The sequence below is a fragment of the Syngnathoides biaculeatus genome, chromosome 22, assembly GCF_019802595.1.
Source record: "Syngnathoides biaculeatus isolate LvHL_M chromosome 22, ASM1980259v1, whole genome shotgun sequence".
Lineage (NCBI taxonomy): Eukaryota > Metazoa > Chordata > Actinopteri > Syngnathiformes > Syngnathidae > Syngnathoides > Syngnathoides biaculeatus.
This window is the reverse complement of record NC_084661.1, coordinates 3,445,860-3,460,439: the sequence shown is the minus strand read 5'-3', so window position 1 is coordinate 3,460,439 and position 14,580 is coordinate 3,445,860. Positions and strand designations below refer to the sequence as shown.

The 14,580-nt window shown below is 44.7% G+C and overlaps 1 protein-coding gene across 12 annotated transcripts in view; it reads left to right on the top strand.

Moving 5' to 3' along the window:
• jmjd1cb (jumonji domain containing 1Cb) overlaps positions 1-14,580 on the top strand; it is a 246,137-nt gene that overhangs the window by 113,423 nt on the left and 118,134 nt on the right. Inside the window, exons 1-3 of one of the 12 annotated variants that reach the window (XM_061811233.1) lie at positions 6,004-6,140; positions 6,265-6,422; positions 6,503-6,609. The exons of 9 other annotated variants lie outside the window; for them this stretch is intronic. In XM_061811233.1, the coding sequence (XP_061667217.1) occupies positions 6,544-6,609 (66 nt within the window). In that variant the 5' untranslated portion in view covers positions 6,004-6,140; positions 6,265-6,422; positions 6,503-6,543. Of the gene's footprint in view, positions 1-6,003; positions 6,141-6,264; positions 6,610-6,826; positions 6,945-14,580 lie in introns of those variants that run through there. 2 more of the 12 variants (XM_061811234.1, XM_061811238.1) reach the window with 2 other exon arrangements.

The window sequence follows — 14,580 nt, the reverse complement described above, 5'->3', positions numbered from 1 at the left end:
TTGTACACACACACACACACACGCTGGCGCAGCTTTAAAGTTGTAAAGCGTTGGAGTTACAGTTCTGAGGACCTGGATTCAAACCCGGCCCTCCCTCTGTGGAGTTTGTTGTTGTTCTCGTGCCTCCGTGGGTTTCCTCCCACATTGCAAAAACATGCAACATTAATTGGACACTCTAAATTGCCCCTAGGTGTGATTGTGAGTGCGGCTGTTTGTCTCTACGTGCCCTGCGATTGGCTGGCAACCAGTTCAGGGTGTACCCAGCCTCCTGCCCATTGACGGCTTGGATAGGCTCTTACTTACTGAGTTGTTATACCTGAGTATGTAGTTACCTAATACCATAATCATAATTTAGTGACACTGCACTGACTGAGACAAACATTTTTAAAGAGGTCAATAGACATTCTATTTCAAAACTAAGTATTCATATTATAAAATCATCAACAAGGTTAGAGAGAGCAAACTTCGATGGTTTGGACATATTCAGAGGCGAGAGAGTGAGTATATTGGTCAAAAAGTGCTGAGGATGGAGCTGCCAGGCAAAAGAGTGAGAGAAAGACCAAAGAAAAGGTTGTTGGATGTTGTGAGGGAGGACATGAGGACAGTGGGTGTTAGAGAGGAGGATGCACGAGATAGGTTTAGATGGAAAAAGATGACACGCTGTGACGACCCCTAACGGGACAAGCCGAAAGGAAAAGAAGAAAAAGAAGTAGAAGATACTGAAACATTACTTTTGTTATATCCCAGAAATGTGTTCAGTGTAATTGAATTTCCTTTGACATGGCTCCTGATATTGATGACTTTCGACATAAATGCGCTCGCAGGGCGTGAAGAAGCTCCAAACATGTGCTTTTGGCATATAACTTCGGAACATGCTAAGCACGGTCAACTTGCATTTCATGTTTCAGGGTGGATACTGATTGTTTCGGGTCACGCTTCTTTTGTTACCAACGTTTATGAAATAAACCTGTAAATTAATGTCAAGACCAACGTTCCCTCAAATTTTTTACGTGTCTGAGCAAACACACTAAGCCCATGAGCAACCCCTTTGACCACTGTGAGCAACATCACTTTGTGGAGACGCAGGTTGGATTCTGCTAACATGTTTTTAGTTCTCGTTAACATGTCTACTACTTTTTCTGGTTTCTTTTGGTGGTATGCGCCAAATGTTTGAAGATACCAATGCTCTTTACCTTCTGACAGAGGGGGAGCAAGCTCAGCTTGATCATTATCCAGCATTTTCTGCATGAACTGGATGTAGTGGTCACTCATTTTTTACTTCTTTTGCAAAGTCTTTTTTTTTCGAGTTGTGGCGTTCTAAGGCCTGATCTCTGTTGCTTGGGAGCCTCCTTCTTGGACAGTGGAAGGGTAAAGGAGCAACCCAACTCTTTTCCTTGTTCTGACTAACTCCACCATCCATAAGCATTGGAAATTTTTCGTCATCTATAGACAACGCTACCTTGTCATCTGACTCTGTTCTGTCAAAAACAGACTGACCGAGCTTATCTGTGTGAACTGTGGAGTCTGCAATGTTTGCAACTGCTTGTGTGTTTAGCTGAGGCCTGACACTACAGTCTTCTTTCACTGTAATGGTGTTTGGACATGGTCCGAAGTAAGTTGTGCATTTATTTTCTAACATATCTGTGTTGTAAACATTGACATCTGTTGTGCTGTGAGCTTTACCTAAATGTACCTCCCCCACTATAACCCAACCTAAGTCCAGTCTTTGGGAATAAGGAGTATTGTTGGGGCCGTTTATCTGTTCACGCACCTTATGAACCCGGAGGATGTCCCTTCCCAGGAGTAGGAGGATAGGATTGGAGCATGATTACCAACAGGTTGGATTTTGTCTACGATTGAGAGAAGATGAGGGTGATTCTGAGCGATCTCAGATTTGTCATCCGGAACTGAGTCACATTCGATCAAAGGGAACAGCTTGATTTTCGTCTCTCCGTCCGTGGCCTGTATGAAAAAGTTCTTCTACCCGCAGTTTCTGCTTTTCCTGAGCAAGTATTGAGAGTGTACGGGGTGGGTGGGTGAGCACACTTGACTGCCACCTTAGAATTTTTTGCTATATGCTGCACTGAACCACAACACCTATAACAGATGCAATGCTCTTTGAGAAAGGCTTGACGCTCCTCAATTGGTTTGTCTCTAAATGACTTACATTTTTTAAGAGGGTATGGTTTTTTATGAATCGGGCACTGTTGATCTGGTGATTCTATTTTCTTTTCCTCTGAACCATCTTGATTTTTCTCTGCAATCTCTGTTCTGTGTACTCACACAGTAGCTTTGCGATTGTGTGATGTGGAGTTTTCTGTGCAACTGGATGGCTTGGATCATTCCTCATTCCGCTTGTTGCTGAACAAACTGCACAAAAACAGGAAAGGGGGGAAACGACACTATAACTGTCTTTGTGTTGTGATCCTACAGTTGTCCATCTTTCCTGCAGTTTGATGGGAAGTTTTTCTACTATTGGTCTCACCATCGAGCAGTGTCCAGGTACGCAAGCCCTGGAAGTGCACCATCTCACTTAGCACACTGTAACTCTAACAGGATGTCACCAAGTTCTCTTAACTTGTCACTATCTTTGTTTGTTGTCATGGAAACGTTTCCATCTTCAATGGCCTCTGAGGAGCCTCAACATTCCTCGAGACATTTCCAAACCATTTTTGCTCCTGCAGCGGGATTAAGGGTGTGCACAGCACGAATCCTTTTAGCCTGTTCTGAAGACTTTGGGCCTAACCACTTTGTTAGTAAATCTAGCTCCTCTCTAGATGATAGATTTAGGTCTTTAGTTGCACAAGTGAAAGAAGTTTTGCATGCCCAAAAGTTTTCGGTTTGTCATCAAAATGCAGTAAACCAGTGCTAACTAGTTGTTTCCGAATTAGATACTTTGCAAAATCATGTGCTTCAATTACTTCAGGTTGGTTTTTGTTTGTGGCTTGGAAAGTGCGAGCTAAAGGATTAAATGAAGAGGAGTTAGCTGGACCTAGATATACTTCCTGTTCATGTTGGATGTTGCATTTCATTGGTGGCGGAGCTTGTGAAGTTGCAGTTGTAACTTGGTCAACAGGTTGGTTGACTTGCCTTTCTAATACATTGTCATTTCTTTTCAAGGGTCCGAGTAGCTCACCTTCTTGCTCGACCTATTCCCTTGAGTGATGTGCAACATTAAATCGCTCAGCTTTAATGGGAGGTTCCATGTCTGACTCCCCGCTCTGACTTGCCACTTCTTCATAGGCTCCAGCTTCAGCCTCAGCTGCTGCTACTTCCTTTTCACATCTCAGAATGTGGAGACTGGCATCTATATCAGCCTTTTTACTTTAATGCACTTGCCTCTAAATCTGCTCTCTGCCTCATCATGGTTGCCTCTTTTTCAGCAAAGACGAGCTGGGCTTTACCTGCTTGAGCTTTGGCGTAGGCTTTTGTAGCTGAAAACCCTGATGATGGTGATGATGAAAGTGATCTCCTGCTGGGGGCCCTGGAACTGGTGCTGTGTGGAGGTGAAGGTTGCTGTCTCACTGACAGTTGCTGCCTCTCCGGCGACGGCTGGAGTGCAGGGCCTGGTTGATCTGTGGCTCCACCGACGTCTGGATTAGATTCTGTATCAGCTTCATTCTGTTGCTCATAAACTTTCAGATAGTTATTTCCTGAGTGTAGTCTCCATCCATCCCTCCAGATCGCTTATCCTCACGAGGGTCGCGGGGAGTGCTGGAGCCTATCCCCCCTGTCAACGGGCAGGAGGCTGGGTACAACCTGAACTAGTTGCCAGCCAATCGCAGGGCACATCGAGACAAACAGCCGCACTCACAATCACTGTCATGTCCCTGCCGTCCAGTCCTGGCTGGGCGTGGCTAGCTGATTAGGAGGCGCACACCTGCGCCTCATATGGTCTGATGAACTCTGGTGTGTATATAGGATCCTGGGGAAGACTGGTCCTTCGCCAGATCGTTGCCACTGATGCCTCGTTCCCGCACTTCTGAACTCCTGACTCCGACCTCCCGTTTACTGACCTAAGCCTGTCTACCGACTCTCCCCATAAGCCTGACGATTCTGAGCCTGCTACATGTTTGGACTGACTCACTGATCTCTGATACTGGAACAAATAAAGGCATATTCCGCACCGCTTCTCCAGACTCTGAGTCGTGCTTTTGGGTCCGCTCCTGAGCCTTGTTCGTGACAGAACGATCTGGCCGTAACATGGACCCAGCCAAACTCTGAGGCCATCCGCCGCTCGTTGCAAGTCCAGGGCAGACGCCTGGTCGAGCAGGAGGATGCCAAAGAGGTGACAAATCAGAGGCTCCATGAGATCTGTGCCCGGCTGGAGCCGTGGCTGGCCTCCTGAGCTAGTGCGGCTGCCACGCCGACGGCGGCCATTCCGGCTGCCGCTCCGGTTCAGCTCATTCCGCCTGTGGCGCCCGTTGCGGAGGTTCCGCGCACCAGCATTACACCTCTCCCGACCAGAACGTTTCTCGGGCGACTCGGGGAACGTCAAGCGCTTCCTTGCACAGTGCGAGCTCCATTTTGAATTGCTGCATTCCGGCTTCCCAGCGGACCGTTCCCGGATCGCCTTCATCATTTTGCATATGACTGGCAGGGGGGAGGCGTGGGCAACGGCAGAATGGAGCCACAACTCAAAGACTTGTCGCTCCTGGACAGCCTTCCTGTGCTCCCTTACGCAGGTATTCCAGTATGCGGCTCCGGAACACAGGGCAGCTGCATCGCTCATGACTTTACGCCAGGGCCGGCGTCGCGTCTCAGAATACGCTATTGAGTTCCTGATCCGGGCAGCCGAGAGCAGTTGGAATGAGGACGCCCTCCACGACGCCTTCTTCCAGGGGCTCTCCCCGCAGATTCGCGGCCTCCTCATCGCCGTGGATCTACCCCCCTCGTTGGACGCCCTCATCGCGTTGGCGCTCAAGGTCGACCAAAGGCACGTCATCAAGGGACAGATAGACGTGCTGGCCGAAGAGAAGAAGGGGGCGCCCGTGCCGACTGTTCCGCTGCCACCTACTCTCCCTTCCTCGACGGAACCCATGGAAGTAGAGAGCCTCGGCTGTCCGACGGAGGAGCGCCTGCTTCGTTGGCCAGACGGGCGTTTTTACTGTGGACGCTTGGGACATTTAATCGCCCATTGCCTGGTCCGACCGAAGCGCACTGGCCTCAGGATCTCCACTCCGGTGAGTGTCAGGTTTACCGCGGCGGAATCAACTCGTTTACTCCTTCAACTCACTCTTGGCACGGAAGGGCGTTCATGTACTGTATCAGCATTTATCGACTTCGCGTTGGATGCCAACTTGATAAACCCCCGAGTGGTTGAGGCGTTGAGCACGGCGACCTTTTCGACTCAGCGGTTTCCCAACGCATACGTCGCCAATGCCAAGTTTCTCTGGCGTGTGACACTCCGTACTCAGACAATACGAATGACTTTTCCGGATGCCCACGCGGAGCGTATCAGTTTCCACGTTTTTAATTCCAGAAGTAGTGATGTCATCTTGGGAAGCCTGTGGCTCAAGGAGCATAATCCACACATTGATTGGACCACGGGCCAGATTAAGGCGTGGGGGGAGGGCTGCAGTAAGCGGTGCTTTGCTGTCCAGGAAGACGGAGGAATACTAGTCGCCTGTACAAGTGGAGGAGCTACGTACTGCTCCGGAATTAGCTGCGGTGCCTGCTTGTTATGATCTGAAGGAGGTTTTTTCGGAGAGTAAAGCAAAATCCCTGCCGCCGTATCGCTCATATGATTGCTCCATCGAACTTCTGCGCAGCACCTCACCTCCGCGAGGGTGGTTGTTTTCCTTAACAGGACCAGAACACCAGCCTATGAGGAGTTACGTCGGGGAGTTGCTGGCAACCGGCCTCATTGCCCGTCGTCCTCACCAGCTGGGGCAGGGTTCTTCTTTGTGAAGAAGAAGGACACGTCGCTACGACCCTGCATCGACTACCGGGGACTGAACAACATCACCATCAAGAACAGGTACCCCTTGCCTCTGATTGCGACGGCGTTCAAACTGCTGCAGGAGGCCCGGATCTTCACCAAGTTGGACCTGCGGAGTGCCTACCATCTGGTGCGGATCCGGCAGGGGGACGAGTGGAAAACAGCATTCAACACCTCCACCGGACATTACGAATACCTGGTGATCCCGTTCGAACTTACGAATGCATCGGCCGTTTTCCAGGCCTTCATCAATGACGTACTTCGGGACCAACTAAACAGAAGTGTGTTTGTCTACCTTGATGACATCTTGATCTTTTCCTCAGACCTGACCTCCCACGTCCGGCAAGTACGAGAGGTCCTTCAGCCACTACTCCAGCATCAGTTGTTCGTAAACAAAGACAAGTGTGAATTCCACCGAGCCTCTGTGTCCTTCCTGGGGTTCATCCTGGCGGAGGGGGAGATTCAGATGGATCCCGGGAAGGTCGACGCCGTTCTTCGTTGGCCCACTCCCGCCTGCAGGAGGGACGTGCAGAGGTTCATCGGCTTTGCGAACTTTTACAGAAAATTCATACGGAACTTCAGCACCGTTGCCGCCCCTCTGCATGCCCTCACTTCAGAGCTCCTTCGAGCGCACCACAACCTGTCAGGAGGCCTTCAACAAACTAAAGGCAAGTTTCACCACCGCGCCGATCCTCATTGTGCTTGACCCTAATCGCCAGTTCATAGTTGAGGTGGACGCCTCGGACTCTGGGATCGGAGCGGTCCTGTTGCAGAGAAGCACCAAGGATGGGAGGATCCACCCGTGTGCTTTTCTGTCGAGAAAGCTGACCTCGGCGGAGCGGAACTACGACGTGGGAGATCGCGAGTTACTGGTGGTTAAGACAGCCATGGAGGAGTGGCAGGATTGGTTGGAGGGGTCGCAGGTCCTGTTCGTGGTTCTCACCAATCACAAGAACCTTCAATACTTGAGGACCGTGAATCAGCTGAACTCCCGTCAGGCCAGGTGGGCTCTCTTCTTCACTCGTTTTCGCTTCACCTAGTCCTTCCGCCCAGGGTCCAAGAACGGCTAGCTGGACGCGCTTTCGCGGATCCATGAGGGGGATCGTGAGGAACCAGTGGCCGTTCCAATCCTGCCTGAGGCGTGCTTCGTGTCCGACTTCACCTGGCCAGTAGAGACACGGCTGAAGGAGGCCCTGAGGGACTCGGCCAGCTGATTAGGAGGCGCACACCTGCGCCTCATTACGGTCTGATGAACTCCGGTGTATATATAAGACACTGGGGACGACTGGTCCTTCGCCAGATCGTTGCCACTGATGCCACGTTCCTGCACTTGTGAACTCCTGTCTCCGACCTCCTGTTTACCGACCTACGGCAGTCTACCGACTCTCCCCATAAGCCTGCCGATTCTGACCCTGCTACTTGTTTGAACTGACTCACTGATCTCTCATACTGGAACGAATAAAGGGATATTCCGCACCACTTCTCCACAACCTGAGTCATGCTTTTGGGTCCGCTCCCGATCTTCGTTCTTGACAATCACACCTAGGGGCAATTTTAGAGTGTCCAGTTAATGTTGCATGTTTTTGGAATGTGGGAGGAAAACAGAGTGCCTGGAGGTAACCCACGCAGGCATGGGGAGAACATGCAAACTCCACACAGGAGGTTCTGGGATTGAACCCGGGACCTCAGAACTGTGAGGCTAATGCTTTAATGGCTGATTAAAAAAAAAAATATATATATATATATATATATATCTCAGCGGCATTGTGAACACAACCTGTCTGGAGTTTGCATGTTCTCCCCATGCCTACGTGGCTTTTCTCTGGGGACTGCGGTTTCCTCCTACATCCTAAAAACATGCATTCATTGGAGGCTCTAAATTGCCCTGAGGTATGATTGTGAGAGGCTGGCAAACAGTTCAGCGTGTACCCTGCCTCCTGCCCGAAGTTTGCTGGGATAGCCTCCAGCACTCCTGCGACCCTCGTGAGGATAAGCGGCTCAGAAAATGAATGGTTGGATGGATGGATGTTTTCTTAGTCTGCTCACCTGCTCGAACAGTTGCATCACCTGACATTTTAGGATTTGATCAGCAAAAATATAAAGAATATAATCATTTTTCAATTTACTTAAGTGCATCAAAATACATGGGTTTTGTAGAATAAAGTGACAGACGTCATATCCATTTTTTATGGACTCAGACATCAATATGTATATAATTTCATTGACCTACATACAGTACATACATACCTTTTTATACAGACTATATTTTTTCATCCTTGCAATATATAACCTATTTCTCAGTGCTACTCGGTATGACGATAGGAGACAGTATTTATGCAGTTCTTAAATGTTGGACATGATGATTCTAAATATAGACATTGTTTTATTTCCCTCAATGTTATTAAATTAGCTAAATAACAATGCTTGTAAAATAGCATCTAGACAACAATGGCTTAATTTCCTCAATTAAATTTTCATGGCACAAGGATTTCTCTATGTGAACTTTCCCAACTACATAAATTTGTATTTATTTAAATATAGTCTAATCCCAGTTTTTTCGAAATGAAAGAGCAATGGGGGAAAAGATGGAATCGTAAAAAGAGAGTAATTTCTTTGTCTTCCCTTCCCTGTCTACAGACCATGTTACCTAGCAACAGTGGTCATCTTTCAAAACGAAATTTGACACACACACACTCATGCTCACAATTATCTATCAGTAAAGATGTCGTCGTCTGGTCACCTGCTCAGTTTTTGATGTCAAGAACAAGAGTGTTCAAATTCATTTGTCATCATCTGCAGCTTTTTTACATTGAAAACTGCCTCGGAAAGAAGCAACGCTTGCAATTCCACTGAAGTAGCTGGTAATATAACCCACATGGGCTGAGCCTGTCTGGCTCCACGTGCCTCGCTTATAAAATACATAGATAGAGATGAGACCAGTCAACTGTGAGAGTTGTCCAACACTTTTCATTGAAAGTCGGGTCAATGAATATGACACCATGCCACCCACCTCCTACAACAAGCCTGTACCCTATCTCTCCTTGTCTCGCTTCCCCTAAGCAGATGGAGCCATGTTAGCATAATGTCCCTGCCGATCTGTGTGTGCACATTTAATAATAGCGAACCATTATGGCGGCAAGGACAGCACAAAAAGATTCATCTCCTTGGCAGTGGCAGTTTGACTCCAACTAAGTGTATGTTTGGTACTTTGGTAATAAAAACTTGGATATTTTCTGCAGTTTTAAAAAAAAATGTCACGTTCAGACAACAAAGTTGTGAAAACAATCCCTGCACACCGTGACATACATGCAGGGTGGTTGGCAACAACAGCACTATGGTCATCCATTATAATTAATCTGTTACTAAATTGTCCTTGCCTGGTAGGTGTATTTGAGAAACATTTATCCATCAATTATGTATATAGCCTCGCCTAGCCTCACAAGTATTGCGGTAATGCTGGAAGCTTAATTTTTTTCAAATTGTGTTTTGCATAATTAATGACCACTTTTTTTTCAATGCCAACTTTATATCTGAAATGTCGCCCTAATATACTTGTTCTAATCACAATGGGCACTATCGGAATTTGTATTTTTGAAGAGTATATTCTCCCATAAGAATAACTTTTCAACATGACATTGTACCTCTAGAACTTAGTGTTATGTCCTGCTTTATCCTTTTGTTCCATAATATAGTAGATATGAGGATTATTCCATTATACATTAAGTCAGTCACTCACATTTGACGAGCGCGATCGATAGGGTGAGAAGCTCGGTCATCCGGGAAGGGGTCAGTCTCAAGCCGCTACCCCTCTGCATTGAGAGGAGCCAGATGAGGTGGCTGTGGCATCTGATCCGGAGGCCTCCCTGGTGAGGTGTTCCGGGTATGTCCCACCGGAAAGAGACCCCGGGAACGGCCCAGTACACGCTGGAGATACTATGTCTCTCGGCTGGCCTGGGAACGCCTTGGGATCTCTCAGGAAGAGCTGGAAGAAATGGTTGGGGAAAGGGAAGTCTGGGTATCCCTGCTGAAGCTACTTCCCCCGTGACCTGACCCTGAGAAGTGATAGAAAATAGATGGATGAATGGATGGATGGGTGGATGGATGTATGTGATGATATCTGGCAGAATTATCGTCTCTGTGACCTCCAGACATTTGTTTTGGATCACAAATCCTGCAACTGGAAGAAAAGTGTGACAAATGTAAAGAATACAATCATATGCAGCTTCTTAGAGATGCGTATAGTCATCATATTTTTTTTACAAATGGAATGTGGGAGCTGAATTTACTTTGCAATTTAATTTGCAACCCCAAACAAATACAAGTACATGAGTGGTAATTCTATTCCCCCCCAAAATGTAACTTTGCCAAACAGGGACATTTGCCAAACAGAACCACCTCTTAACAGCTGTTGGGCCTCGTATAGCAAGGCTACATTCGCACAAATGGGCTCTGAAAGATGTGTAGGTAAGTCACGTCATCTTTCAAAAAAAAACTTAATGGGCAAAAAGCATGGAGGCATGCTGTGTATGCACAAAACAGGGCTTGAAAGATAAGTACGGAAAGCATGTTAGAAAAATAAAACGTTAACCCACCCATACATACCATTTTAGAGACAAGGAAATGAGGCAATGCGGGAGGAGGCAAATAGACGCTATGCCTCTCGCACGCCCAGTTTCACTATCAAACGTTAATCATGGATAAGCTTTTATACTTTACGCATGTCTTTGTTGTGTTGTCTGAAGTTTTGTTTTTATCATGATACTTCTTGTGCCTTTAAAATTGTCTGAATGGAGAGAAATAAAGTAATGACTGATCGATCAGTTGAGATGTATATGTTGCAAAATTAAATTTGCCTCTGGCAATGGGGCGCAATTCTTTTTTACCGACAGCGATTTAATTGGGACAATTTCTTTTACTACTTTCCTCCCTGTTGCACTCATTGTGTTCACTCTAGCAGGTGTGATCTCCTCCCATTCGCTAAATTTGCTTTTGTTTGTTGTTGGGCTTGCAATGTCACAGTCCTCGCCTAGAAGCATGTCGACTTCTTTTTCCAATAAGTTTATTTCTTCCGAATTGTTTCTTCTTTATTCCCCCCCTTAAAATACAGTACATGAGGCAATCTCATTTATAAACATGAGCTGATTTTGTTTGTTTGATTCAGTTGTGGGTCAATGTGTCTGCTTTCCTAAATCTGTGTCAAGTCAACAAAAATTCCCTACAGGTATGCATATTGCAATAATTCCCACCACTTTAGAGTAAGTTGAGGAATAATTCCAGGTTTGCATTTGACGTGAGGTATATGCGTCCTACTAGCGCTCAGTGACTGCTATTTCCAAGTGGAATAAACAAAAGACACAATGAACCACTTCCTCTACTGTATTTGTTCACGTAGTGTATTTTATTTGCAGTAAAAGATTGCACAGTGCTTTTCTGGTGCTGTCTCTCTCTCAGCCATGTCTTGATTTGTGCATACACAAAAAAAAAAATCTTTACCAAAAAATGTTTCACCTAATTTTATCATCTGTCATAAATGATAATTCCACCTCTTCTCCAAAATAATGCAATTATATCATGTAAATTCTTCTGAGTTTTTTTTTCAATGTAGTGGCAGCAACACTGTCAATTGGCCGTGATTTTTCTTCTTGTTTTTACTTATCAAGGCACATTGCCTACAGGCAAGGCAAAGCGATTTTTCTCATCCGTTGGGTATATACCATTAAGCAACTCCCCCACCCAAAAAAAAAAAAAAACAACAACAAAAAAAAAATTCCAGCATGCAATAAAGCACATTCTGAATTGAATAAAGTTATCCCCATTTGGCTACAAAGCATTTGTTTTCTTGTGCTTTTGTGTTTGATAGCACATGATGTTAATTAGAATGAAAGATTAAAAGTAAACTTACACTCACAAATTACAATTTAGAGTTTCTAATTAATGCATGTTTTTGGTATGTGGGAGAAAACCCATGCAGGGACACTAATGCACAGACTAATAACAGTAACGACAGAAACAAATGGAAGTAAAGCACAACATTTAGCCTAATTTTCTACAACTACAGTATTGTTAAAACATCAATGCAATGAATTCTGGTTTCTCATGACTATACTGCCAGGATCATAGTGCTATCCACTGTGCTATAAAAAGCATACTTAAATTTATAATATTTTAATGCATAATTGCTCATGGAGAACATGCAAACTCCATACAGGACCTCAGAACTCTGAGGCAGATGCTCTAACTAGTCGCACCACAGTTTCGCCAGATTTAGGCACCGTTTTCCTCCCATGTCCCAAAAAAAATTCAATGATTGGAGACTAAATTAAGCTTCTGTGTGATTGTGCGTGCAAATGGTTGGTTTCTATGTGAACTGCGATTGGCTAGCGACCGGTTCGGAGTGTACCCTACCTCCTGCCTTAAGATAGCTGGGATAGGCTACCCCGCGACCCTTGTGGGGAGAAGTGGCTCAGATCATGGATGGATGGTTGCTACTCTTTTAGGTATTGTGGGGTTTTCTGCAATGTAACTGTACAAAAAACAAATGTCATATAAAAATAGCATCTGATTAGACACAATTTTAGACAATGGTTTCCCATTAGTATGGTGGATGGCTTCTGTCAATCTATGAATACATTATCATACAGTATAGTGGAAATTGGAGTAGTGAAGGCTGCATGATAGATTTTGGACATAATGGGACAAAATGAAAGAGTGAGTCATAGAATGTGGTAAGAGAGCAAGCGAGCAGAAGGGGAAGTATTTTCTGTTGGCCCAGCCTTGTTTTTGTCCCTCCCTCTCCTCTCCTCTTCTCTCCCTCTCTTGCTCCTTGCGTCACAAGCCATTAAAATGTCGGCTCTATAGCTTGTCCTCTGCTTTGCTTTCACTCCCTCTCGGCCATCTGTCTTATTTTTCCACCATAAGAGGAAACCACATTTTTTTTCTCTCTCTGCCTTTCATACCGTCCTCAACCCATCTTGTATTTCTGCTTCTCTGTTTGGTTTAGTGGAGAAACTTTTGGGGTTTTTCCAAGGTGCTGTCTTCACACCTATTGATTCTTGATGTTGTTTGAAGACGAAGGAAAGAGGTAATCTGACAGTTTTTCTTTCTTTGCTCTAGATCACTGTTTTTTTTTTAAATATGGTATTTAAACCAAGGATATAGAGTAGCCAGTTAAATTTAAATCATTTTATAGAAAAGGATTAAAGTAACCAATTTCCAGGGATTGGCTTCACAATGTGTGCCTGTTGGGGAAAAAGTAGTTACACAAACATTTTGAAATTACCAAAATGTGTGTTGTGTTTTACTGCTCATTTTCCTTATGTGCATGTTATGTACACAGCAAAAGATGCTGCAGCAATTTAAATAAGGGAATTTTCGTTTGAAGTATGACTCAAATTTCATTTAAAGTGCCATGTATTTGACTCTAGTCCCACCACAGATATCTCCCTTCATAAAAGTGTATATTTAAAACATTTTGTATTAATACTTTTGCATTATTGGGTTATACAAATAATATGCATGACATTGGGAAATGTATGATGGAAGTTAATTAATATTCTTGTTGTTTTGTGGTGTATTACATTATCATACATCAGGACATCCTTCAATGAGTCGCCATGGTCAGGAGTATAGCTTTCCCACATACGTACATGACGAATGGATCATAGCTATGCAAACCAGATACACTACCTGCGTGTATTGTTCTTTAAAGAATATGTTACTTATATGTCAATAAATTTATCAATTAGTTTGTAAGTTACTAGTTGGTGAAGTTACTAGTTGGTGCTGCTTCTTGGACTGGATTCTCCTCGTTTAATGCTGTCTCTCTTTCTCCCGCTCTCTCTCTCTCTCTATCTATCACTCGTCTGTGTGTGTGTGTGTGTGTGTGTAGTTAGAATAATTATAGGGAATTGTGTGTTAATGTCTGTATATCTATCAGCATTTTCATATCCAATTAAATTCTAAAGTAGATATGACCACATCGCTACTTAATTGGCCCACTCAAAAATATTTTTATACCTTATACATGATCATTGGATAGTTCGAGTGTCAGGATGTTAGAGGTATACGTTATCTTTGTGTAACAATGGTTATGAAAAAAAATACATTTTAAGAGTAAAAAAGCATGTAAAGTGTAATAGTTGTGAAATTAATCCGATAAAATCACATGAAGCGTTTGCTTGGAAGTATTGTGTATAGGCAAATGGACATGGTTCTGGCCATAAATTCTACTCCTCTATCCACGCAGTGCAAACCATGTAATATGCATGTTATAGTACAATGTAATGGAATGTGTGCATGAATTTCCTCATGTGCATCTTTGAGAGACAAAGCAGCTGTGTTTTGACAACTTTGGCCATTTAGTATAAGAGCAATAAGCAGATTACAGTACACCGTGTGCATGTGTGTGTCATAGAAAGCAGCTGTTTTACTCTGACCCACATAGAGAATGGCCATTAGCTTAGTTCTGTTTCCATTCTACCACACAAAAGCTTCATGTTTATCTATTTAGGATGGGAAAAATTATATTAATGATCGATTGCCATGGACGGATATCTGAATAATTTTTACATCATGACTGTCTACGTCCTGAAAATGAGCAACTTTTTTGTAGCGTCTCTCGGGGTGTTTCCTTTTTGCAG